Source organism: Chionomys nivalis, chromosome 22 (genome assembly GCF_950005125.1).
Source record: "Chionomys nivalis chromosome 22, mChiNiv1.1, whole genome shotgun sequence".
In the NCBI taxonomy this organism is placed as follows: domain Eukaryota; kingdom Metazoa; phylum Chordata; class Mammalia; order Rodentia; family Cricetidae; genus Chionomys; species Chionomys nivalis.
Genome location: NC_080107.1, coordinates 36,367,431 through 36,393,809, shown reverse-complemented (window position 1 = coordinate 36,393,809; position 26,379 = coordinate 36,367,431). Strand labels below are relative to the sequence as shown.

The 26,379-nt window shown below is 36.8% G+C and overlaps 1 protein-coding gene across 7 annotated transcripts in view; it reads right to left on the bottom strand.

The window, feature by feature from the left end:
- Positions 1-26,379, bottom strand: part of Lrp1b (LDL receptor related protein 1B) — a 1,777,797-nt gene that overhangs the window by 534,889 nt on the left and 1,216,529 nt on the right. For all 7 annotated transcript variants that reach the window (XR_009056008.1, XM_057755646.1, XM_057755649.1 and 4 more), the window contains exon 32: positions 22,665-22,814. Coding sequence is in view for 6 of the 7 variants with exons in the window: in XM_057755646.1 (XP_057611629.1) it covers positions 22,665-22,814 (150 nt within the window). In the remaining variant the exon portion in view is untranslated. The remainder of the gene's footprint in view (positions 1-22,664; positions 22,815-26,379) is intronic.

Genomic DNA, 26,379 nt, shown 5'->3' with positions numbered 1-26,379 from the left:
CTCTTGTAGACCAGGCTGGTCTCGAACTCACAGAGATCCGCCTGTCTCTGCCTCCTGAGTGCTGGGATTAAAGGCGTGCGCCACCACCGCCCGGCCAAATTTTTATTTATTTATGTTTTTAGGGAGCTATTCTTAACAATTTAAATTCTACAAGAAAATGAAAATTTATGCAGAAAAGCCTCATCACCAAAACATTAATTAGTAAAAGGAAGATAATAGAGTCTCCCTGGTGTTAATCTCCCCCTTTTTTAAGTGATTCAGCTTTTAAATCACTGTATGAAGAAATAAGGAAATGTAATCCTAGTACATAATCTTTAAATTGTCATCAATATTTAGTTAGTCTTTACAAAAAATTGACGTCTATGAGTGTAATCAGAGAATTATATGCATACTTTACAAATGAAATAAAAGAATTTTCCAATGTGAAAATATAGTTGATGAAAGTGTATTGGAAACTATTTTGTCATAAAGTTTATGTAACTAAAACCATTTTCGAAACTAACAGACAATATAGTAAATACAACCAGTCTTTGAGTTTTGTTTTCTAATACCAATATTCCAACCATTTAAAAGCTAAGTCAGTGTCCCACCCCACCCCCACCATGGTATAAATACTATTACTATTGAAGGAGATCAGGAAACATATAAGGAAACTGCTTTTTTTTTTTTTTGATCACTAGAACGTAGCCCATCTAGGGCTGCTGTTTACCCAGTATCTTTATGCCCTAGTAGACAACTTTCACATAATAAATCACTGACAACATACATAAACACACAGTTATTTCTAGGATCACTCAAACAGCAGAGATGGCCCTGTTGCACACACGTATTGTGTATGTATGGAGAGGGGAAGGGGGATGACTTCTAAGAGAAGTACAATCATGTGGCGTTAATGAGAGTGATTAAATCACTGATGGATTGATACAGGGATGAACAATTAGGTAAGAGTTTCAACCTAAGGAACCACAGTGCTGGCAAGTGTAGCTAGAGCATCCATATCCCCGGAAGGACTGTGAAGATCTGGACAAAGTATTCCCAGCAGTAGCATGCACGAAACTAGGAGCAGACAAATCATGGGGAATGTTTGTTGTCTTTCAAAACTCTGATCTCCGAAAGTAAGATAGCTCAGCAGTGCAAACCTGGCTCTGTCCCCATGGCCCTGTGGAAGAAGAAAACCATCTCCTAAAAACCATCCTCTGACCTCTGCTGTGGAAGATCCCTTTACACTGTGTGAGGATGAGTTACTATGATTGGCTTAATAAAAAGCTAAACGGCCAAGAGCTAGACAGGTGGTATATGCATGACTTCTGGAGAGAGAGAGCTCTGGGAAGGAGAAAGCAGAATCATCAGCCAGCCAGCCAGATATTGAGGAAGCATAATAGACAGTATAGAGTTAAGGTAACTGAACCATGTAAAAGAATGTAGATTTTAAAATATGGATTAATTTGAGAGATGAGCTAGTTAGAAACAAGCCCACGCTATCAACCGAGGTTCTCTAATTAATAAGTCTCTGGGTCAGGAGTTGGGGCCCGGTAGTCCAAGAAAAAGCCTGTTACAGACCTACACCTACACACACACACAAACACACACACACATACCTCACATTAAAGAAAAAAATTAAATATGTATATTTCCTAAATCATCCCTCTTTCATAATCATCTCCAAAGGACCCTACCACTACTTCAAATTCAAAATTTTCTGTTCATTTTAACCTGAGTTTATCATTTCACCTGGGTCTTATTTTTCTGATTCTCCAGTCTTATTACCTAATAATAACCATTAATTTGTTTATTAAGTGATTCTGGCCATCAACTGTGAGGAAAGATAGATAAAGGTGAAGAAGCATACAGTGGAGAAAGGGAGCACAGTCCCAGCATTGGCTTCTCCACATTATGAGCACATATTTTAGATAGATTGTTCTTTGGAGAAGTATTTGATTCTATTGCGTGCTGAGGCTGCCACCTTTCCCATTTCCAGCGAGTTCCACTGCTTCACACATGACTGTAAGCCTTGCTGTGTATTTGCTCTTTCTCTTTCACCCTCCCTAGGTTTGACTGTAGTTGCAATGAAAGCTCTTGAGCCCGAGGAACCCATCTTGAACTTCTATCCACTTTTCACAGTTCTCTGTATTGTGTTAAGCTGAATATGACATAGGAATTCCCTAAACAGCTGCAAAATTAATGAGGAATAAATCTCTTTAACAAATATTTCCATTAGAAATGTAACCTGGAAAACAGTTTAATAAATCCAGCACTTCCACTCTCTAAATAGCTTTTTTTGGTTTTTCTTCTAATTTGTATTTTTATTTTTTAATTAATTTATTTATTTTAATATTCTCTGTGCTTGCTTGACAGGAGGGCTGGAAAAGGTACTGAGTAGGAAATGGGTGGAAATCTAAATCAGGGCTTCTAGGATTCCATCCTGACCTGTCATCATCTGGGATTGTTTGAGAACACAGTGTTAGTTCCATCTCAGAGCTGAAGACCTGGTAGATATAAGGTGGAACCTGTGTCTGCCACAGTGAAACACTTCCAGACTTATCTTCTGTGGTGATGCTGTGGCTTCAGTGACTTTACCTGAAACAACAGCCATGGGACTTGAGGAAATATTCTGGTTTCTTTCCTAGAAACAGTCACTGCATGGTTTTGGCCTATGGCATGACATTACGAATATTTAAAATTTCTTCTTACACTATGTGTAGCTAAGGATAAGATTCATGACTTTCCTGCTAACTAAGAAGCACTCAATCTTTAATTTATTCATTTAAGAAAAGCAGCAACCAGAATACCTTGGGATATTAAGAGGTTTTGCATTTGGGAAAAACTATTTAGCTCAGTGCTTTCAAGAAAGAGCTAATTGAAAAATTCTTTGTATACAAAATCCTCTTAAATGTGGCTATTGTAGATGATTGTAAACAATTTCTAGCTTTCAGAAATGTAGGGAAATAGACAAGGAGTACTATATACTTGCAAGTCATAGCTATATGTCATGAGCTTATTACCAGAATAAAATACCAGAAGCAGGCTAATTTTATAAAGAAAGAAGCTTATCTTGTTCAGAGTTTTAGATTTCATATAACACCGAGGTAGTTCTGTGCTGAGGGCAACCCCTGGTGTGTCATATCCTATCAAATAACAATAAGATTATACACAGAAGCAAGAAGAATATAGCTCAAGGCAGGAACCAGAGAGACAGAGGCAGGACTTGTTTCTCTTATCACAATTTTGTTGAGATTATTCGAGTCTCAGGAGAACTATCTTCTAATGTCTGTTCTGTCCCCAGTGACCAAAGACCTTCCAGCAGTTTCAATTATTAAATGCGTCAGAGCATCTTCTAATACTACCAACTTAGGGACCAGTTCCCTCAATACAGGAACTCTTTGAAGACATCGAAACCAGGGGAAAAATAAAGATATTTAGAAAACAAACAAGCAGGTATAAAACAGAAAGTAAAACAGAACAAAAATGAAATTATTTTTTCTGGGATATATTAATTATAAACTGACAAAAATAGTCTTCTGGAAAGGAGCTAATTTCGAAAGAAGATATGTAACCGTTTGGCAGACTACAGAAGTCTTTACAAAAGCGGACGAGACTATTATTCATAATTATGCCAGGGCCATTGAATTTTTATGCTGTACCAATTGTGACTCGGGACCACCCCTCCACCTGGACAGGCAGAGGCCGCACAAAGTAGCCATCAGCCTTCTAACCTCACTGTGAGGGACGGGCTTGCTGTGACTCATCTGAAGGGCTAAATCTATGTTTCTGATGGCAGGGAGGAGACTAGAGGTTTCTTTTCCTTACCTTTTCCAGGTCTTAGTTCCTGGTTGAAAGAGATAATCTGAAGAACAGCGAGGTAGGAGAGATAGCAGAGCAGGGCTCAGAATTTGTTTTGAAGCGGTTGTGACCCTGAGCTGACAGAGATGGCTCTAAAGTCCTTGCCATGCTTAGTTCTAGTGAGCAGCTTGCCTCAGTGAGAGTGCTGAGGGCTGAGTGTGAGGTTACACGGAGGGAAACTTGAAAATGCTGGGTCATTTAATTTTCAAGTTGATGACCTGACTGTGTTGTCAGCGTTTGTGAGATGGCAAAGGGAGAATGGCCCTGAGAGAGTGTGTGGTCCACTGAGTGGGAAGTCAGTTCTGAGATGTTGTAAGGAGGCCGGAGTGCTTGCCGAGGTATTTAATAATAATAATAATAAAGAAAGCAAAGCTACTTAATGAAGACCGATGATTGTGAAGTCCACATAAGGAAAAGGAAGTAGCAGAGGAGGAGGGAAGGAAGGGAAAAGACCAGATAGCTCCAGTAACAAAGTTGACAATTTGACCATTTTAATTACATGTGTTAAATAGATATGAATTTTCTACCACAGTTGTACAAATTAGATTCTCAACTATGTGTTCATGTCCTTCCACTTCCTACCACCCAATTATCAGGTTAATATAGGTAGACTTTACCCTTTTCAAAAGAGCAGTCTCCAAGTGTATCTGTTAAGTGTTGCACATGGTTCCAGCATATCCCTCCGAATATCATTTGTTAAAATTTAGCTCCAAATGTGAAATATTAAAAGAATAGAAACTTACTTTGACTATAGAATTTAGAAGTAGGGCTTGAGAGATTATTAAGATTAGATAGGCCCCACATAAGCAAATTCTGGTAGGTTTATCCTTAGAGGTGACACGGGGAGATACACATACATTGCTGTCTTTCAGAAATTCAGTGATGGTCACTACTTTGAACATCTTGCACCAAAAGTATCATCCCCAGATGTGGCCACTTACCCTTCTATTCCAGATATGGAATCACAGTCAACTCTCTCATTAAAAAAAAAAATCTAAGATCACTTTGTTATGGCAACATAAATAGAATAATCTCATCACCATGACATTTGTAATTGCTTCATTCATTGCCATATCTACCTCTAAAGCATGGAAAGACGTTTTCAAGCTCAGTTCAAACATACCTCTATTTGAGTATTTTCTATACCCTAGGACACTAGAACAAGTCAACTGGTCTTCTGTGAGATTAATTCTATGACAGCATTCATATTAATATAGCACTGTTTTAGTCTATCTCTTTGCTTAAAATAAAAGATTCTTTGTGACAAAAATTGCATGTCGTTCTCTTTTCTCTTTTCCTGCACTGAGTCTATCAATGCCAGAATCGGAGTGGGTTCGTGGATGCCAAAAGTCATGACAGAATCCTCCTTGGGGCCTTGCAAACTAGAGTGATGCTTCCTGCGGAAATGACTCTCCCAGAGATCTCCAGGGTTTTCTGCTTTTGGTATCAGTGTCCCTGCATCATAGGTTAATACAGAGATTATTTATAAGCCACTCAATTGGCATGGACAATAACTGTTAGGTATATTGAATGAAACGAGGCAACAAAATATAATCTAAAACGTATGTTACTGTACTGTTCTGATTCCCTTACATAATCAGTCTTGACATGGTTTTGCATACCTGTAAAGGTGGCATTCCAGGCTGGAGTGGAGGTGAGGTAAGAGGATGGTGACTTCAGTCCTAGCCTTGTCTCAAATACAAAGCAAACAAAAGAAAAAAAAAAAAAAGACAAAGGGAACCATGGATAGGCGTGCACTACATTTCTTTTACCCCCTTCCCTTGTGGCTACATATGGAAGGAGCTTTAGTCTTCCCAGTTAGTATAAATTTGGAAGAATGAGAACATGCCACTGTAGAAAGTCACTTTGAAGTAAGAAAATGAAGGTGCCCGACATAAACTGTTTTCCAGCTTTAGGATGGTGCAGACTGATCTACATTCAGCAGTCTCTGCCCTAAATATTTTGGATGCTAAGCTGCTCCCAGGAGGTCACAGGAAGGCAGGCACTTTTCCTGGCACCGCACAGCTGGTGATGAGTTTAAGACTACAGTCAGCCATATGATCCCAGGGGAAGTCACCCAAGCTCCACAGCTGCAGGACTCATGGGGCACCGTGTTCTGGAAGTCAGCTTATCATATTCATCATTTATTTAGGTTCATTCAAACATCTGTGCAGTGGTGAGCTTGCTGTAAGCCCACCATACCAAAAAATCCCTGTTTTGGTGGCTGAAGATCAACAGATAGATATATAGAGTTCTCTACCCTCACAACTGCTGCTTCTAAACAGAAAAGTTCCCCTTGCAGAAATGTTATAAATTTCCCTTGTGAAATATCCCTCTCTCCCACACACAGTGAAGAGAATGACTTATACCCAGGAGCCGGTGCTGAAAATGTGCGCACACAAGCAAGCTTTCCCTAAATCCCTTAGTTACTCCCACATATTTCCAAGTCATTTCCTCATTATTTAAGTCTTTTGAAATCCAGACTCTGCTCCTTTGTTAAAATGTTGTATAAGTCCAATTCTAACCACCTCACTGAGCTTCCTTTCTTTTCTGTGAATCCCATGGGTATAATGTGTTTTTCAATTGTCTTTTCTTCTGTTCACCTCTCTTCCACTGCTTTAATTCACAGGCCACTGGGCACTGAACCTAAGAAGGTACAAGAAAGCTTTTTCTCCCATTTCTGTAATTTCTGCTCATGAATATTTTTTTTGAAATTAGTTTTCTTTTGTAGTCATATTTTATTTATTTTCATTTTTGCAGCATTGAGGACTGCAATCAAGGTTTCATGCATAGCGGGCATGTGCTCTATGCATTTCCATGCAGATTTTTCCTCATTATTGGAGACATCCATAAGAAAACATTGCATTTGTAACAAGCAAATTTCTTACATAATAATGCCCAGAGAATTGGGAAACATATAAGTCTTTTGTTTGTTTGTTTGTTTTGTTTTTGTGAAGATCCAGCCTGCCTCCATCTTAGGCATAAAAGCCATCTTATAATTTTAAAAAATTGGGTTTATTCCTGTTTATGATTAAACCTGTTTCTGAAGAGTTGGTCTATGCCCTAGTTGTAACCTTTTCTATCTACAAATGGTTCTGTACTGCCTGTTGCCAGAATGGCAATCAAGTCTCTGTTTTAAAATATTATTTATAACCTTTTGCTACCCGACCTTTTTTCAAAGGGTTGTTATGGCTATGGTGTTATGATTACCTGCTGTTATAGTAGCCTCTTTGTTTCAGAGGGTCCTTAGGCCTGACTTGTTATGCTATGTTCCATTCTTATAACTCCACCTAATTTACCAGTCAAATGCCCCATTTGGGAAACCCTTTCCATGAATTTTTTTATAAAAACCTTGTTTTCTTCGCCTCCAATGTTGACCTCTTTTGAATGCTCCCTTAGGAAGAAGCAGCCCAGGTACATGAATTAAAAATAAATAAATAAATAAACAAATAAATAAATAAATAAAACTTGCTTTAGTTAATTTAGTCATGATGATTTGGATCATTCCATCTTTGGGATTAACATTTAGTTCTGAGTTTTAGGAATTTTTTTCTTTTTTCTTTATCTATTTTTTTAGTGGGAGAGGGAGAGTGTGGGTGCCAGGGATGGGATGCTCTGCAAAATGAGACAAAAGTCTTGTGATTAAGCAATTATGATGAGGAAGGGGCTGATGAATGCCATTTGGAATGAAAGCAAGGAAGCTGGTGCCACTGCATACCTATCAAATAGGCAGATACAGAGGACCACCTCATCCACTGGCAGAATCTGGTGACTAATGAGTAAGGGGGACTGACACAAAGCTTATCAACTCATAAGCCAAAAATGGCTGGCTATAACAAATCCTGCCAGGAAGCTGTGAAAATTACTATTGAACTCAATAAGAACCACAGTTCCCTTTAGCCCACCCAAAAGGAAATAAAAAATGGGTAGATACAAGCAATTATATAAAATACTAGCACACAGGGGATTATTACATAAACATTGAAATAATGTTATACAACTATTTATGAACCTAAAAGCAATGCTTATAATAAAAATAAATAAAAAGTGAAATCACTTTGTAAATTTATTTTTAAATGTCTCACATTTGAACCTTTCCACAAAGGTATAAATGGCCAACTAACAATTCTGATCTAATTATTGATTTATTTAGAGACATTGGTTGATGTAGGTCAGGCTGCCCTAAAATCGGTAGTGTGCACGGTTAAGGATGGCCTAACACTAATGATGTTCCTGCCTCTCTTATTCTAAAAGACATGTCTTTAAATACTAGCATGTTTTTCATCTTATTTTTTTCCTTACAATTTTGTATACTAACATTAGTCATATAACTCTGCTTGGATTCAATTACTCTAAATTTTCTTTACAGTGTATGTAATTCTTGAACATTTTTAAATACCAAATGAGAATAAGAAGCTATCATTTCAGCCAGTTTGAGCATGCTTTATATTATAAGGTTTCAATATTTTAAAAATTACATTAAATGGCTGTTCTATCTTCGATAATTTAATGCTCTGTCATTACTAAAATATGAATGTCATTATAGCTAGTATCTAGCTCTTGACATTGCCAAATAATTAATATTGTAAAATTTACTGACTAGAAATATATATGAGGGTGTAAATATCAATATATTACTTAGAAAAAGGTTAAAATATGAATATTGTCATAAATAAATGATCTTTGGTGCACCCATTTGCCATGTCTCTGTCTTTTCCGAATTATTTAATATGATATATTTATTCACTTGAAAATGAATCCATTTAAAATCCCCACATTAAAGCATATTTCAGGAAAAAATGATGTCCATTTAAATAACCAGGCATTAAAATACTGTGTTATTACAACTCAGTACCTTCAAATTGAATTGGATGGAATTACAGCTTGCTGCCCTGTGTTCTTGAATCGGAAAATAGCTGTCTTCTTATAGGGCGAATAGCACTCCATCGTGCTTTATTTTGTACTTTATTCTGCTATGAATGTGAGTGTACAAATAATTTTTAAAAATGAGCAAAACTTCACTTTTTCCTTGTATAGGAAGTCTCAGCAAGCGTCAGGATTCATGCATCCAGAGCCCCACTCTGCTACCTGGAAATCCACATATGGACTCGGTGTATTGGGAAAAAAAATCAGAATATTGGTCTGGAATAACAACTGCATCAGAATAATAAGTAAAATGATTTTATTTGGGATTTTAAATAATATTTTATCTTATTTAAAGATTTCTCCCAGCAGCCCACACTGTTCTGGATGTCACTATGTGGCCTAAATTGCCCTCAGCTTTCCAATATATCTCCCATCTCAGCCTCTCCAGTATTGGTATTATAGGTGTCACTTCTTGGTGGGACTTTTGATATTTTATTGAGTTACTTGTTTACTTCTGAGAGAAATCAAAATCGGGGAAATCGTAATCCATGGCCACATGTGTCATTGTTGTGGACTGGAGATGAAAATAACCACCTCACAGGGAGCTTGTGTTAGAACAATGAAAATGGGGGGAACAGAGGAAAAAGAGCCTGTGGCGGCAGGATTTGTCTTTCAGTTGGCTCCATCCTGGTTCTACCCTTCTTCTTCCTTAGTTGCTACATCACAAATCAATTATCTCTGGGAAACCCCTCAAAGACACAAGCAGCCATGTGTTTTACTATGCCCATTGGCATACCACAATGCAATCAAGTCGACAGTCAGCATTAACCATCATATACACGAAGAGAGCCCAACTTTGAATAGAATTCTCGTATCAGACATCTGACACATACAAATGAGGGGGAAATCTATAAAGTATAAAGAACTATTTTGCATGAAAATGACTTAGATATACAGCTTTTTGCAAAAGGAAGAAAATATTTCAAGGGGCTGATCACGTGACTGATTAAGGAATTAAGGAAAATGGAAATTCAATTCAAATTTTTATGATTAGTTTCTGTGACTATGCAACTTTTTTTGTTTGTGTGTTGTGTGTGAGTGCACTTGTAGGTTTTGTGTGTGTGTGTGTGCACGTGCATGCATCTCAAACAATCCACCTCGTATCCTTTAAGACAGTCTCTCATTAGCCTAGTGCTCCATGGCTGTCTTCACATCTCCAATGCCAGGATTACAGGTGTGTCCCATGATGCATGACACCCATGCTTTTTATGTGAGCTTCAGAGGTCAACTTCATTTTCATATCTTAATTTCAAGCTTTTAAGGCTGGACTATCTCCCCAGCCCACTATGAAGCTCCTATATGTTCTATTTTTAACAAATGGAAACATAAGAAATATTCTACTATAGATGGTCTCCAATAATCCCTACTAAAGGCAATCCTGGAGATGATGAGGAAAATCCATACTTTAACAACATTTATTTTTCTAAATTACAACGCTAGCCTAACACAAGTACTATTGTCTTATCATAGCCTTAACTATACTCTCTTCATTAAATTAATTATGGATTATCTACATGTAGAAAACACACTCACAACTTTCTCCCAAATGTAGCATCTTTACAAATCAATTCAAAAGGAATAGTCTCACATTGGTCCTTGAATCTTGTTCATATTTAATAATATTTGCATTGAAAACTGCATAGAAAATTATGTCCTAAAAATGTAAATACACAGTTCTTTGAAAGTTTAAAGTATTTATTGCCTCTTTTTTCTCCATTACTTAGGATGCTACTAGAGGGGTATATTTTAACATGAAACAATGTTAAATAAAGTTGAAATTATAGAGACAATTTAAACTGTATAATGTTTAACTTTACATTTTTAATTTATATTTTTATTATAACTGATGGTATATATTGTGTTTTTGAGCACTGTGTTATGTGTGTGGAGATCAGATAATTGTTCGTGCTTGGTTCTCTCCTTGTACCTTTGTATGGAAGAGAGTCAACTGGTCATTAGCTTCTGTGCACATACTTTAACCATTGGATTATCCTACCAGCTCTAACATTCTAATAATATACTATATTGTGTTGATATCATTTAGGAAAATAGAAAGTGAATTTAGTTGAAGCATCCCAATGTTAAATTACAGAGTCCTTTTCAAAGACATCTAAAATGCATGAACAGACACGAAAATTATGTGATCCATGTCATCTAAACCAAGTAAAGAGGAAAAGATCAACACTTGCTATTTATCTTTAGTTTGAAAGAATATTACTCGGAAATTGTGGTGTAATTTGTACATCCTGGTTTCTTTCCAAGATGAGTTAGCACCTATGGTATACAAGCAGGTGTCTGATCTAAGACTTTAAATTTTCAAAATTCATTCTCAGTCCTGATTGAAAAGGGGTTATAATTATGTTATAGTAGTATTCTTTTCTGTGGTTTGTCAGCTGCACTCTAAGAATACTAAATGGAAAAATCGATAAATAAATTCTTTCTGACTTGTAAAGAGTGTGTTATTCTGAATGCTCATAATCTTAGCAGTTGATTGCTCCAGTCAGGACACAAGCTCTTCCTTGATCCAGTGTCTCCACACTTTATATGCTACTTTCCCATTAGGCACTTAGCAGCCCTTTTGAGAATCAGATTGACTGTCGAGCTTAAGTCCAAGCACGCTTATTTCACTTAATAATGACCTCAAAGCACAGACTAATGGCACCAGTAATTTGAATATGCCAAGAAGTCATCAAACTGCTTCTAACAAATAAAGTGCAAGTTCTCCACTAAATGAGGAAATATAATATATAATGAGAGTTATGCAGCAGAAATCTACTCTAGAACTTCTGAAGAAAAGTAAATTAATGTGGTTTGCTAGCATACTCAGACTACAAACGTATCAGGTAGAGTGTCTAATAAACTGTTCACCTCATTTTATTTTATCCTGCAGGCTGTGTAGCATCTCAAACCATCTAAAGAAGGGTGAGGAGAGAACAGTAAAACATTTGGAGAAAGACAGACCTTATTTGCAGCAATGGAGAGAATTTAAATTACTGTATTTTACTATTAACTATTGTTATTCTCTTTGTAATTACAAAATTAAACTTTATTCTAAATATGTAGGCATAGGAAAAAAATCACAGTGTATTTATAGGACATTTTATTACCAATGGTTTCAGATATGGGGTTTTGGAGGCTCCCATGAGTTTAAAAGAAGAGTCTTACCCCAAAATCTGTTGTGAATACATAAGATTCTGATGTTTTCCATTCTAAATATTTTACCAATTCCTTTTAAATTAAAGTGGAGACATAACATAATTTATAATAACGGTTTCCCTATTTCAAAAATAGACCTTTTCCATGTGTGTTTTTAGTAGTCTAAACTTTGAGCAATATAAATCTTCATTATGAAAATGATTCCTGATAGTTACCATCCAACAGTCCACATGGGGAAATTACAACTTAAAGCTTCAGGAACGGCAAAGCTGAAATGATGGATTATTTATGTTAATGACAATATTCTCTGGTCACTAATTATCATTTGATAACAAAAAAGTACCAGGATGTAGCCTGCAGCTTGTATTTATCCAGCTTGCTAGACAATTAGCATTAAGAAGAGCAACGTGTCAGAACAGAGCGTTCTAAGGTGACTAAAATTGCTAGAAAAATATCACATATAGTCCTTTAGAGATTTCTCATAGACTTTTAATGTAAATTTTGATGGGCTATTACTTCTTATTAATGCTGGTTGAATACTTAGAGAAGACAACTGTGCACTGTACTTAGTGCCGGGCAAATTGCCTGGTTATACGTCATATATTACTGTTACTTTAATGAATAGTGTTATGGCAATTAGAAGACCGATAGCTTAGAAAATGTAAGTAGATGTATTTGGAGCTCCTTGAGCTAAGTGACATTGCCCCAAGTATTCTTCAGCATAGCATCAATGAGGATTTAAAAACAAAAAAATCACTGAAAATACAACGTGTGATTATAATACATTTAAAATAAGATGTATTCGGCTGGGTAGTAATACCCAAAACCTTTAATAGCATTTCTCAGAGGGTGAAGGCAGAGACAGGCAGATCTCTGGATTTGAGGCAAATATGCCCTACGGAGCATGTTTTATAACAGAGAGGGCTACAGAGAGAAACACACAACACACACACGCATACACACACACACACACACACACAGATTCAGCAAAAAAATGAGATAAGGATAGAAGAGAGAGATAAATAACTGTAGCTTCTTGAGATTTGTTTTTGGGAAGGTTTGAAAAAAGTTAAAAATATGGAGAAGGAGAAGGAAAGAAGTTCTTCTACATAGATTGCAGAAATATAAAAAGACTTTAGATTAGACTGTGTGACTGTTAACCACAACTGCTTGCCATTAGCCCAAATGCCATGAACTCATTGTCTAGATAAAGATTTATATCAAAACTAATACCAAGCCATGTCTAGCATGACCAACTGCAGATTCACACTGGGGACATCTGCCTGATGAAAATCTATTCTCATGTATCTGATATAATGATTCTAAGAATAATCGGTACCACATGAATAAAAACTGAATACATGCTGTTAAGCAATCTTCTGTATAAAGGATGAGACTCAGGCCTAATAAAGACACATTCAGATGCAATTCCTTCGAGTCTTGTGTCTGTCATTCGCCAATTCCTTATCCACCTTTTCCTGAGACCCTGTGTCACGGGTTCCAGTGCCCCCAATGAGCTAATCCTTCTTCTTCTTCTTCTTCTTCTTCTTCTTCTTCTTCTTCTTCTTCTTCTTCTTCTTCTTCTTCTTCTTCTTCTTCTTCTTCTTCTTCTCCTTCGTCTCTCCCTCCTCCACCTCTTCCTCCTTCTTTTCTTCTTTTGCAAGTTTGATTTCTTGTTTTGTTTTAGATGGAAAAAAACTCTACAGCATACTCTGAATATGGTTTTCCATATGCCATCTATTCATCCGCTCTTCCCACAGATTTGCCTACAGGCTGATCTGATGGAGGTATTTGCTCAAATGAGTTTCCCTTTTCTCATATGATGTCACTTTGGATGACATAAAACTAGCCAGAGCAATAGCTATTTAAAGTTACTGCCCTGATTTCTACACAATGCTAGGCTAAAATCTGGAATTCTGATCTTCAGTAATGCCTTCTCTATATTGCCTTTTTAGGGTATTTTTTATCATAGCAACACGAATGAAGCTAAACAACCCCAAACCTGCACTTGCATTTTTGCACAGTGATTTGCATACTTAATTCTTGTATTACCAATGTCTCCTGTTCCAGATATATATTTTAAGACCATGATCTATCCTTTTGCTCAAAATACTTAACCCTGACTAAGTCATCATCGACACTCTCACTATTTCCCAAGACAAGGTAGTGCTTTTTCATGATTTAAAAGGTAAAATTTAAAATCAAACATACTTTTGAATGCTGATTTAAGTCCCACTTCTCAGAACAAAGCCACCAACAAAACTTCTGTAGTTTTCCTAAGTACTTTACCAAATCCCTAGAATTCTGTGGGTTGTGGTTCATAGTCCACAGAACAGGGGATGTTATAGAATATGAAGGCATTGGATTACTGTCAGAAAATAGTAAAAAACTTAAAATTAGAGTTTGAATATATATATGTGTGTGTGTGTGTGTGTGTTTGAGTTTCTTAAAACTTTACTTATTTGAATTTTATGTGTATGATTGTTTTGCCTGAAAGTATGAATATGTACTGTTCTTGATGCCTGTGAAGGACAGAATAAAATATAAGATCCCCTGGAACTAGTTACAAATGGTTGTAAGTCTCCAAGTGGGTGTTGGGAATCCAACAAGATCGTCTGGTAGAGGATTCTTGATAGCTGATCCATCTGTCCAGACCTTTTGGTTTAATCCTATTTCTGTGATTTTATCACATAATGAATATAGCTGTTTGATCTCTTGCCATTTATAATTAGAAAAAGATAGGTATGGATCAGACAAGCAAGATGGATCAGGGATAAGGCCCTTGCCCTACAAACATGGCAACCTGAGGTTGATTCCCAGAACACAGGTAAACAGTGTCAGGAGAAATCCCGCTCCAAAAGGTGTTCTCTTGCTACTGCATCCAGCCCATGGCAACATGCCTCCCAGCTTGCAGGCACAGGAACAATAACACTTTATAATAAAGTCTTCGGTAGCAAAAGAGAAGGCCTTCTCTAAAATTTGAACTCAGATCTTAGCTTTTTACCCTCTATAAATATGAGAAGAAATTATGTCTTCAAAATTCTTCTAGTCTGTAATTCTCCCACACTACACACACATACACACACACAGACACACATACACAATATGTACTATCACATACACATACACAATATATATAACGCAATACTATATAAACTGTGACTGTGTGCTCTTATCTTCCTTGACAACTTGAGTCTTGAATAACTCTGGAGATTGAGGCATGCTTCTGTGTGTATATATTTGCAAAAAAAAAAAAGAGAGAAATTGCAAAGAATTCATGTTATTTGCAATAGAGTATTATATAAAATACATAATTAGATCAAAAGCTATGGTAATAAGGCACACAAGTCAAATTCAAATTCATAACCCATTTATTACAGTAGATTCAAAACTCTTAACCTAACAAAACTTGACAAATTACTACCTGACATTTTATAATGGACTAAATCATGATCCCTAGTGATTAAATAGTTTGCTGATCCTTAAACCCATATATCAGTGATGTCTGATGTAAACTCATGCTCTTTTTTGAATTTGTGTAAGAGCCAAAACTCTGCTTGAGTTTTGTGGAGATGTATGATCCCTTTATCATTGCTCTTCCCTGTTCAATCCTGAGTATAAAATTCACAGTAGCACCCATGACGTTGTTTTAAGATTTACAATTTAATTTTCTGCAAATATCAAAAGTCTGTTTCTGTCAGTATGTTTGTTTCACTGATATATTTTTCTTAATTTTACAAAAAGATTTTTTATTTTTTCTTTAGTATAAATACAATATAGGGATTTTACTCACAAACTACTTACTTGAATAGGGGAAAGGAAGAGTATGTTAAATAGAATCATGAATCAACTCATACACCCTGATAAAGGTCAAAGTTTGAATCTACGCCTCATCTTTCTCACAAAGGGACTTAGCACTGAGTAGCAACTGATCAATGAGTTTAGGTCATTAACTTCTTCAACCATGATAAGAAAGCAGCATGTCAGATGTGTCTGATGATGAAATCAAACAAGAACTAGGGCCACACAACTGACTGCAAAAGCTGGTAACCAATAAATTGATACTGATCGCTGGCTGTACATTCTTTCTCTGCATAAGTTATTATTAAATCATGCTTAGCATATCACTATTTAATATCAACCTCAAGTGTACATATAACAGAAAACTGCATCTAAAACTGGCAATTAAAGCAAAATAAAAAAATGGCCACTTATATTATTTGCAGCTTCTAGTGGTAATTTTTTAAAGCAGCAATCTTGTATTTGCTATTTCTGGTAGTTAAGAATAGAAAGTTGACAAAACTGCCTTTAGAAATTAGTGGGAATTTGAAATTCAGTCATTAGCTCCACAGAGCTTCAAAGATGTTAACCATTTCTTTCAAATGTGAATCACATCTGAGCAGGTGAAGTCCCTGCTCACTGGAGACCAGAGGAAGCATCAACAAGCCTGTGTTTCAGGGGTAGAACTCAGGGAATATACAGAAAGCTAACACAATCATCTAGAAAGAGGATTATTTAAAGTCACAATGAAGCTTTGCAACATAAAACTGTAAAATGGCTTAAGCAGTCTGGTTAGTTCAAATGGTACTTGTTATCCTTCCTGCAATACCTCTTCATGGTTTTCCTCAATGCCCCTGCCATTATCATCTTTGCCACGAACTCATCATTTCCTTGCCCTGTTCCCCACACACTCACCAACTCCTAATCATTACATCATTTACTAGTTATTGATCTTCTTTATTATCTACCTTCTTTGTTACTGGGCAAGCTTTATGACGTCAGTGTTCCTCTCTCCATATACAACAGTGATTGGTATATAGAGTAGGCAGTGAGACAGAGCTGCTGAATGAGTAAAAGAAACATTGAACGACTCTCAGTAATCATAGCTGCTAGGGGTAGGAGCTCTGAATCTGTCAGTTATATTCGCCTGTAAGAGTTTATCTCAACAACAGGCAGAAGATCTCTCCATCAGCAGATACCTCATGCAAAATGTAATGTTTAATCTAGGTACAATCAACTACCCGTGTTGTGTATTTCATGTCATTTGTCAACTCTCACAACATAAATATCTGGCTAATATTATCTTAAGCAAGAATGATCTCTGGTAATATTTTAAAGGTGTGAGATCTTAAATAAATGTCTGTACTATTCATCTTGAAAATTGAAATGTCTAGTACAAAGATTAATATTTCTTATGATAAACATAATTAGAGCTGAGAAGTGTACTATCATACACAGGATAGTTGTTCTCTGCCATGCAGTTCCAGATACTGGAGCTTAGAGTAAGTTTTGGCTTACTATAATGGAGGAAATATTTGATTTTATTATTCTGACTGACTGATTCCCTGTCTGATTTCATTAGGCATTTGAATCTGTTCACAAAGGAATGAATGTTCTGGACAGAATAAGGTACAAATTGGTTAATCAGTCGCTGTGTATCTACTTCCCAAAAGATTAACAACTTAACACAATAAAAGCTGCTTATCTCACATGATCTCCTGGGGCAAGGATTTGGAAGCAGCTACTTGAATTTCTGCTTTGCAGATTCCATCTGAGGTTTCTTTAAGACCATCAGTTTGTACTGTCATCGACAGAGTTTCTGACCAGTCTAGAGCTCCTGATTTCAAGACGGACTGCAGACATCCCTTTAGGTGAACATCTGTTTTTGTTTGTGTACTCTTCTCCACAGGGCTGGTTAGATAATCTCATGAAGGTGGTCTGGCATTGCCATAGGAATGGATCCAAGAGATAGGACAAGCAGGAAGCCTCATACAGTTTAGCCTAGTCTGAGAGTCACGAACCAGTACTTCAGCCCCATTCTGTTTATTCAGAAGGAGTGCCACACTCAGAGAAAGAAATTAAGCAGTATTCAGTGTGTGTGTGTGTGTGTGTGTGTGTATGTGTGTGTTTGCTTATGTGTGTATGCATGGAGCCCAGAGGTCAACCTTAATTATGGTTCCTCCAGAGTTGTTCACCATGTTTTCTGAGATAAGGTCTTTCACTGACCTAGGACCCACCAAACAGACTAGGTTGGCTGGACTCACACGCCAGACATCATTTGGGTCCCCCCCAGCTCTGCACCTACAAGTATACGGCAGGCACTGTGCCTAGCGTATCACTTGAGTATTGAGGACTTTTATTTGGTCCTTATGCTTATATGTGACAAGCACTTTAGCATTTGAGGCCTCACTCGAGTTCTAAACTCTAGCTTTGTGTAAATCCTGATATCTGTCACCTTGGTTTTCAGACCCATCAGATATGACTTTGTTTTGATCTGGACAGTACCAGATATCCAACATTTCCGACCTCTCTCGACATTATTTGTGTACCGTACTCTAAGTACATTTGAGACTCCCAGTAGTTAGAGTTTACAAGTTTTGAAAATTAAAAATCGATGAGAAATGTGTGAAGACATTTTTAATCTCAGTTTGAGGAGAACCACTCTTACATTTAAGTTAAATGCAAACTTTAGTTATTTACTGCCTGTTACTTCTATAGTCAGTCTGGGGAGGCAGTGTGAGTTTGTACATATGTATTGCTTGGCAGCAAGACAATTTCTTTGTTCTCGGGATGTGTAATTTAAGTATCAGTGTGAGGAAATTTCCGTTTAAAAGTCCTAAGTAATATAATCCCCTGGACCACAGTCAGGCCTCTGCTTCAATTGTTTGTTTTCTTTCTTATTGCTACAGCCTTCGTCCTCAGCAGGCAGCCGTCCATGCCTTTGTTCTGCTTTCCCGCAAACTGAAAGAGTGCAGACTCTGAGGAAGCAGGGGAAGCCTGCCCAGAACGTTAAGACGGGAGCTTGCTGGGAAACCAGACATTCCCACCGCACTTCTGTTAATTATGTTCTTTACGTTTTAAAGCATGAGCTGTTGTAACCAGTTAGTGCACTGTGCTCAGAGATTTTAATGGCCGCTGTTCCACTGATTTTGATCAAGCTTTGGTGGTAGGGAGGAGCGTAGACACACAGAAATCCCTTTGCTAAAGGATTTCAGTTTTTGTCAACTCCTCTTCTGAGTGGATCTGACATAATCAAGGCTTGTGATCATCCGGACATTTTCTTCCATGCTGTCAGTGAACTTTTGTTCACTAACAAACTACTAATCCTCACTTTTGCCAAAATAGAGAACTTTTTTAACTTTCTCCCTTTTTGAGACTTCATCTACAATATCAAGTTCGTAAATATAACAATTGTTTCCTATTAAGAACAGCTTCAGAAGTATTAGCAGAGGAAGCAGAAGCTGCTAAAGACTTTCATTTATCTAAATGTCATGGTTTTTACAGGATTATGAAGACACATATTGAGGGTGTAAAAAGACAATTTTCTTGAATTGTCATGACTTTTAAAACATTTCTCATTTTTTTGTTTTCCTACATTTTCTTGGTTAATTTGATATTATAAGTTATGCAGGTATTAAGATTAGAGCACAATGCGAATGATTATTGTGTCACTGTCATATTTTCATATTTGCTTTTACTTGATGTTTAACATATGCAAAAGCGCCCATAAGGAGCATGCTGCTGCTTTGCAATGCCCAGTCATGTAAATAACCTCACAGGTCCATCTTGTAGAAGGCAGGTGGGCATCACACCTGCCATGCTAGCATGTGGAGCATAGATGCAGGGGGAACGAGGACCCAAAGTCTTCAAAACCATAGTGAGTTGAAGGCCAATTCTGGCTAAAGCCTTGTCTCACAAAACCAAATCAACAAAAACTTTCAACCTTAAAATAAGCCTCATATATATACGAGTATATAGTGTGTGTGTGTAGGTGTAAAAGCACAAGGAGAAAATAACATTAACCCTAAAATGTGTAACTTAGTTTTCTTAACAACCTGGGTCTCAATCATGTGTGTTATATGTGAGTTAAATATATGTGAGTTGAATATGCCTGTGTGTATGTTAGGATATATACGTATGTTTATTACATGCCTGTGTGTAGACAAGGAGAACAGTGCCAACACTGAGCTAGGTGACATAGTATTCTTAGAGACCTGGATGAATTAAGAAGAGCCTAGGAGATGAGTTCAACACAGGTCCTGGGTATTTCTGTCCTGGCTTTTTCAGAGAGAAATAGATCTTGGGAATCCTGCATAATGAACAGATTCATTCACTGATAGAATCACAATATGAATAAATTAGCAAGAGATAGCAGACTGTCCTCCTAATTCATGCAGGCTAGTCACTGGGGCTGCTTCTCAGCCGTGTCTGTACCTGATGATAGTGCTCCTCTGTACCACGAGGTGACCAACCCCAGCACAAGTCCAGATTCAATGTAGCTAACTAGTCCCCATAAAGAGAACCATTGAAGCCAAATGTAACCTTATTCCTTTAAGTTGTTTATATTAGTCATATTGTCACTAGAACATTAAACATGACTAATAGCATGTATAAATGGTACAGGAAATCCCCAAATGCCAGGAAATAAAAAAATAGTAATTTTTCAAAAGAAGGTTCTTTACTTGTAAGTATAAATCTATTTTTGAAAACTCTCAAGTTGAAGAAATTATTGAGAAAAAAATTGCCAATAAAGAAAAAAGTAAAATAGAGATCAGAAACAACGTCAGAAGAAAGACACTGAAACCAAGGAGGTAGGTAATATTACACTAGTGGCTCAGGAAGCTTGTTGGGGACACAAAAGTTCTTGCACCTACAGATTATTAGGTTAACTACGAATGTTTAACACACAGGGGTCTCTTCTCAATGGAGGAAATAAAATACCTGTTTTCCTGTCCTGCAGGCTAGGAATGGATTCTGTTAAGGATCTGCTGACCTTCGTGCTATCTGCAGAAACAGACCTTTGCCATTGGGTTATCACGGCAGATTTTGCCCAAATTCCCTAAAATGGTTATCCCAGACTCTTTCTTCCCCAAACATTAGGGGAGGTGTCACAAGTACTTTGTAGCTTGCTGACCTCTAGGCCATCAGAGAAAACTAGATTCTAGGTCTTTTAGCTACAGAACAGACCCTCATGGTCACATGTATTTTGTAAAAGAGTTTCTATATAGTCACACCTTAACCTTTATTGTGCACCTAGAATTGAATTGTTGTTTAGAAACCTTTTCCCAAATTGTGCTGTGTTTTAAAGATGCAAATGATGAATTTCCTGACATTAGACTCCCCAAACTCTGCTCTAGGTTGCATGAAGTTTATCTGACAGGGTTTGTATTCTCGTCTCTTCGAGGGTTCACTTCTCTGCCTGGATACCTGTAAGGGTCCTGCTCAAAAGTCAAGCATACAAAACTAAAATGTACCAAGAACTGAGTTTGACACTTATGCAGAAATCAGCACTTTATAATGGATATTTGCTTACATTCCCGGGGTTTTATAATATATGCATATTATATATGTATCACTGTAGCATTCGATGACAAGTGAGAACAATCTCTTTTTTGCCCTCTTCACAAGAAAGTGGGACACCATTCTGTCTTAAGTAATTTTTAAATGCAAAATTTATTCATTTTCATTAACTCTTTTTTTTTATGGGAGAGACCTTCTCATTATAACACAACCTGGTCTCAAACTCACTAGGTAGGTGGTACATGGTGGTCTCCAACTTACAATATAGCCCAGGCTAGCCTGGAATTCAGCATTCCTCAGCCTTCTATTTTTGAGGAAAAACACATGCTATTATATCTGACTTTTATTTGTGCAGCATTCATGATTGGAAATAAAGGTGATTTGCCTAGAAAAAATATTTTAAAGTATTTCTTCCTCGTGAAATGGTATGCTATCATTTGCTAATGTGCACATAGTCATTACCAAAACAAAGCAAACAAAAACAACAGCAAAATATCCTTATAATACATTTATGAACAAATGAATGTGATAAAATACTATGGAAAGAAGAAGTTCTATAAATTCAGGATCCAATTTGTTAATTATATAAATATTAAAAAACATATTCAAGTTGAACTTTTTAAAATAATGTAAGATTTTGTTATGCTCTTTGACATATCCTGATGTTTGGAACTATAAACATGGATCTTATTTCTCATTTCTTGTCACATAATACAGCAATTGATAAGCCACACAGGGCATTCAGTCTTGTAACTTGATCACATGGGACCATACACACAACAAAAAACCCTCCCCAAATGACAGTTCTGTATGAGAACCACCTCTTATAGATTGCAGATTACATAAGTTATCTTTAAAAAAAAAACTAAAAATTCAAAACCCAGCTTATAACAGCAGTACAGCTGTATTGACTATTTGTTTTTATAGAAAATATGCATTCTACTGAGTTTCTAAATCCTCCATAACACTGAACAAAATGGATAAAAATGAGAGTTGGTCATCAGAATCTGCCCAAAAGGCACAAGAGTTCTGGGTAGAGAGAGTGATTTTAGTCATTGGTCAGATGATGATGACGTGGTTTTCATTTCCATGCTGCAAAAACAGATGAGCTAGATGCGACTGCACTGGAAAACATGCAAACCATTTACTTTGGAGCTGCAATAGAGCCCAGCAAAGAATCAAACAGAAGCACAATCCAGGCAGAGCTGAAAACTGATAACTAAGTGAAGTTCATTTTAGCACCAGTGCTAAGTGTCTAATCTGGATAATTGTAAAGGGTGTTTTCTAAAGTTTAGAAGTAAGAAAAAAATTCACAAAGATGTTCATCTTGAATGTGTCTTTGTTACTAATGAAGCAGTAACTTTGCTAGGCTTTTAATAGGTCATAATCAATCAACTTCTAATCAATAAGATTCAGCCTCATCACAGAATCACTGCACTTACCCATGATGGTTAAGGCTGTAGCTTTTTTTAATTCTTCTTTCATTGACTCTATTACTTCTAAATTACCACCATCCAGGTTGCATCGGTTTATGGTTCTATTTCCGGAACTGATCCAATAAAGCTTATTCTCCATATAGTCTATCGATAGACCTGTAATTAAATTAAACAACTTAAACATAATACCAGTCAGTCAAAATGCAATATTCACTTACAGTCTCCTGATTGGAAGGAAAAGTAGTTTGAAAGTTCACATTTCATTCTCAGAAAATAAGACTTGGCTAAGAGGAAGCTAGATATATGGTGTTTTCACTGGCGGGTATTAGACTTTTATAGGCAGCGTTGCTGTAGCTACTGATGAAAGTCATTATGACATTGAACGGAATGTCAGCTCCATTTTACAGACAAGGAAACTAATACCCAGGAAGCTAAGCTATCTGTGCTCTCAGCACAGACATCTGCAATCACTGATGTGTTCCACATAATCCCAGGTCACACTGAAACGTCTGTGTACAACCATGCAGGCCATCGAGTCCATTGTGCTGCAGCTTGTGGACATATGTTCAGGTGTGGCAGCAGACCATTCCGGAGATCACCCCAAGTATGAACAAACCATGTAGTTTTTCCAAAACAAACAAACAAACAAACAAGGGGATGCGGGATAGGAGAATGTAAAGAGATTGACAGGAGTTCAAGTGTATTATGAGGGTGAGAGGTCGCTGGACAGTGCTCAACTCCAGTGAGTCACAGGCCAGAGTAGACTAAGGTTTCAGTGCCATTCCGCCATTCGACACCAGAAACCAACCAGCTCCCCTGCATGAACTTTACCATGTAGACTCTCTCGGCTTTTAGGAGAAACTCCAAAAGTTTACCCATAAAACCATAATGCCAAAAATCAGGTGTTATGGAGAAGTAGTTGTTAGACATTTTTTTCTGAAAACGACAATCAGGTGATTAATTTTAATTCCTAAGAAAATTAGTTAGAAAAATGACAACAACAACAAATAATAATAACAATACATGGTAGGTATAATATTTCAGGATCAAAGTCTTCACAATGCAGTTTAAGAAAGTCAGCATGACCCTTCTACAGACTCTATGCCACCTGGACATACCGTGTCTGGTAGTAATCAGATAATACAATATTTTCATACCTGGCTTTTGCTTTGGCATCTGTCTAATGATGTTAAAGTAATACAAAGAATTAAATCACCATATCCAGTTATAGAGAATCCTTTCTCTATGTGCAGTTTGTCTATGCTGACGAGGATTCCAAATTGCAGCTGACAAGTCATGTCAAGGCCCCAGAGAGCCGCATTTTTACATGGCTGTTTCTGTCCTCGAGGTTTGTCACCTGAACTGAGGGTTGGCATTTTGCCCTTGGTTTGAAGGCGAGAACTGTTACAAGTCCACACAGGGAAGCCTCTGTTAGACTTCCTAAGATGTAGTGTCTGAAGGCAGTACATCATATTGTGACCTCTTTATCTATGGACTCAAGGGACACATTTCTTTCAGGGCCATGTGCCAGCAAAAGCTATATATGGGAAAGATAAAATTTTAACTGATCATATTTCTGTCTTGACTTTGGCTAGAAAAAAAAGAAAGAGTCAGATTTGTGAGCCATCGCCAGTAGTCATAAAAGGATTGTATGTACACTATCAGTTTTAGTCTAGCATTGATAGACTAATCTATTATTTTCTTTCCCCTGGAATATTGAAATCAATACTCTAGCCTTTCTTAGAGAATGTATTTGCTTAAGTTTCTTTAATCTCCTTTTAGGAGGAAAGGTGAGCTTTCATATTGAACATGCCTGACTCCAAATTAACCCTCAATGGCTGAACTTCTCAGCTACTGCATACTCTTCGGTCTCTGAAGTATGTGAAAAAAAATGTGGAATTCGGTGGAAAACGGAGTGGAAACCGGAGTGACAGTCGGGCCACTGAATTCTAGGGTTTATTATTCAGTCACTGCTTCTGGGCAGTATGTACACACAAAAAAGGGGCTCTGTCACAATCAGCTGATTGTATGATACCCTCAAAAGATAATTTGTTAGCAGAAAATGGATTCTTTAATTAAATATATTATAAAAACTGTAAGCTGCCTAAAAAGACTTCTTCCTGAAGTAAGGCATGCTCACAGATGAACAATTTAATATTAATTACATATTTATTTATCTATCTTTGTGGTACTCCAGACTGAATCATAAATTCACTCTACCAATTGTCAACTCTACCAATTTGTCAGGGTCTTGCTATATTTCCCAGAATTCCCTGAATCTTGAAACCTCCTGCCTAGGTCTCTTTAAATACTGAGATTAAAAGTGAACAAAAGGGAGCTGAGGATGTAGGGAGATAGTTTAGCTAGTAAAGTATCTGTCAAGCAAGTGTGAGGACTTCACTGTGACAAACAGAACCCAGATAAAGTAGTCAGATGTGGTGATGTTTTCTCCAGTGATGTAAAACAGAGAGAGGTGAATATATGGCCAGAACTACTCTTATTGGTGAGCTATGGGCAAGTGAGGGGTCCTGTACCAATAAAACATGAGGTGTACACTTAAGGTGGACGTCTGGACTGAGACGTGTGTATACAAAACTATATACATGCTCATATATATTCATACACACCCACAATAATAAAATAAAAGATTGAGCCAAAATATCTAGTATGATGGAATTTTAAATATGCATTACTTGCACCTAAACAGCATGAGGAATAGAAGGGAAAGGAATGATTCACTATGTTTACTTGTATGGCTTAGGTTTTCCCACAGCTCTTGGGAGTTAAACAGTTCCAGATTAACAGCTTTAAAATTCACAAAGTGTCTTTCATAATCAATGCACTTATCAGGTAAATGTCACCTAGACATTTGATTTCTTTCTTTTCTCTTGTTAAGTAGATACGTATATCAGTCAAATGTATGTTTATTGTTGAGTGTGTTCACTTCTTTGTTTTATTTATTTGTTTGTTTGTGTGTTTGTTTTTTGCAAGTGTTTCTCTGTGTTGCTTTTGATGTTCTGAAACTTATTCTGAATACCAGGCTGGCCTCTAAGTCACAGAGATCCTCCTGCCTGTACCTCCAAAGAGCTCAGATTAAAGGTGTACCCCACCACTGCCTGATCATTTCCTTGTTTAAAAAATAGAATTGAAATCCTCTCAGATTCTGTTATGAATTTAAGACATTGGAAAAAAGGCCAAAGACAGAGTTCAGCTGGTAAAGGCTTATACAACTAGTGATCTAAGCTTGATGACCCACAAAAAGTAGAAGGAGATGTTGGCTCTGTAAAATTTTTCTCTGACTTCCACCCTGGAACCATGGGATGTATACATATCATGCATGCATAAACAATGACTAACTAAATTTAAAATAGAATGTAAAGTCTGTTTTACATATACTAATATATGTTCAAAAATACGTATTGATATGCATGCTTTTACGTAATGGGTTTTTCACTTGTAAAAAAAAAACCTGAGTTATGTACTGAAGTCCTAGAACCATTGAAAACTAAATTAACAATTGTACTTATTGAAACAATTTCTGAATCATATCATACTGTTCTCTTATCTCAAAGGAGTGAAGTAATTGTCATTTAATGCAACCAAAAGTAGTTAGCAGTGTTAGAATGTACAATCAATTGCTATGAGAAAACATGTCAAATGTGAGAATGTTTGTTAACCTTTCTTGGAATGTATAGAGAGAAATACAGTTATGCTATATCTT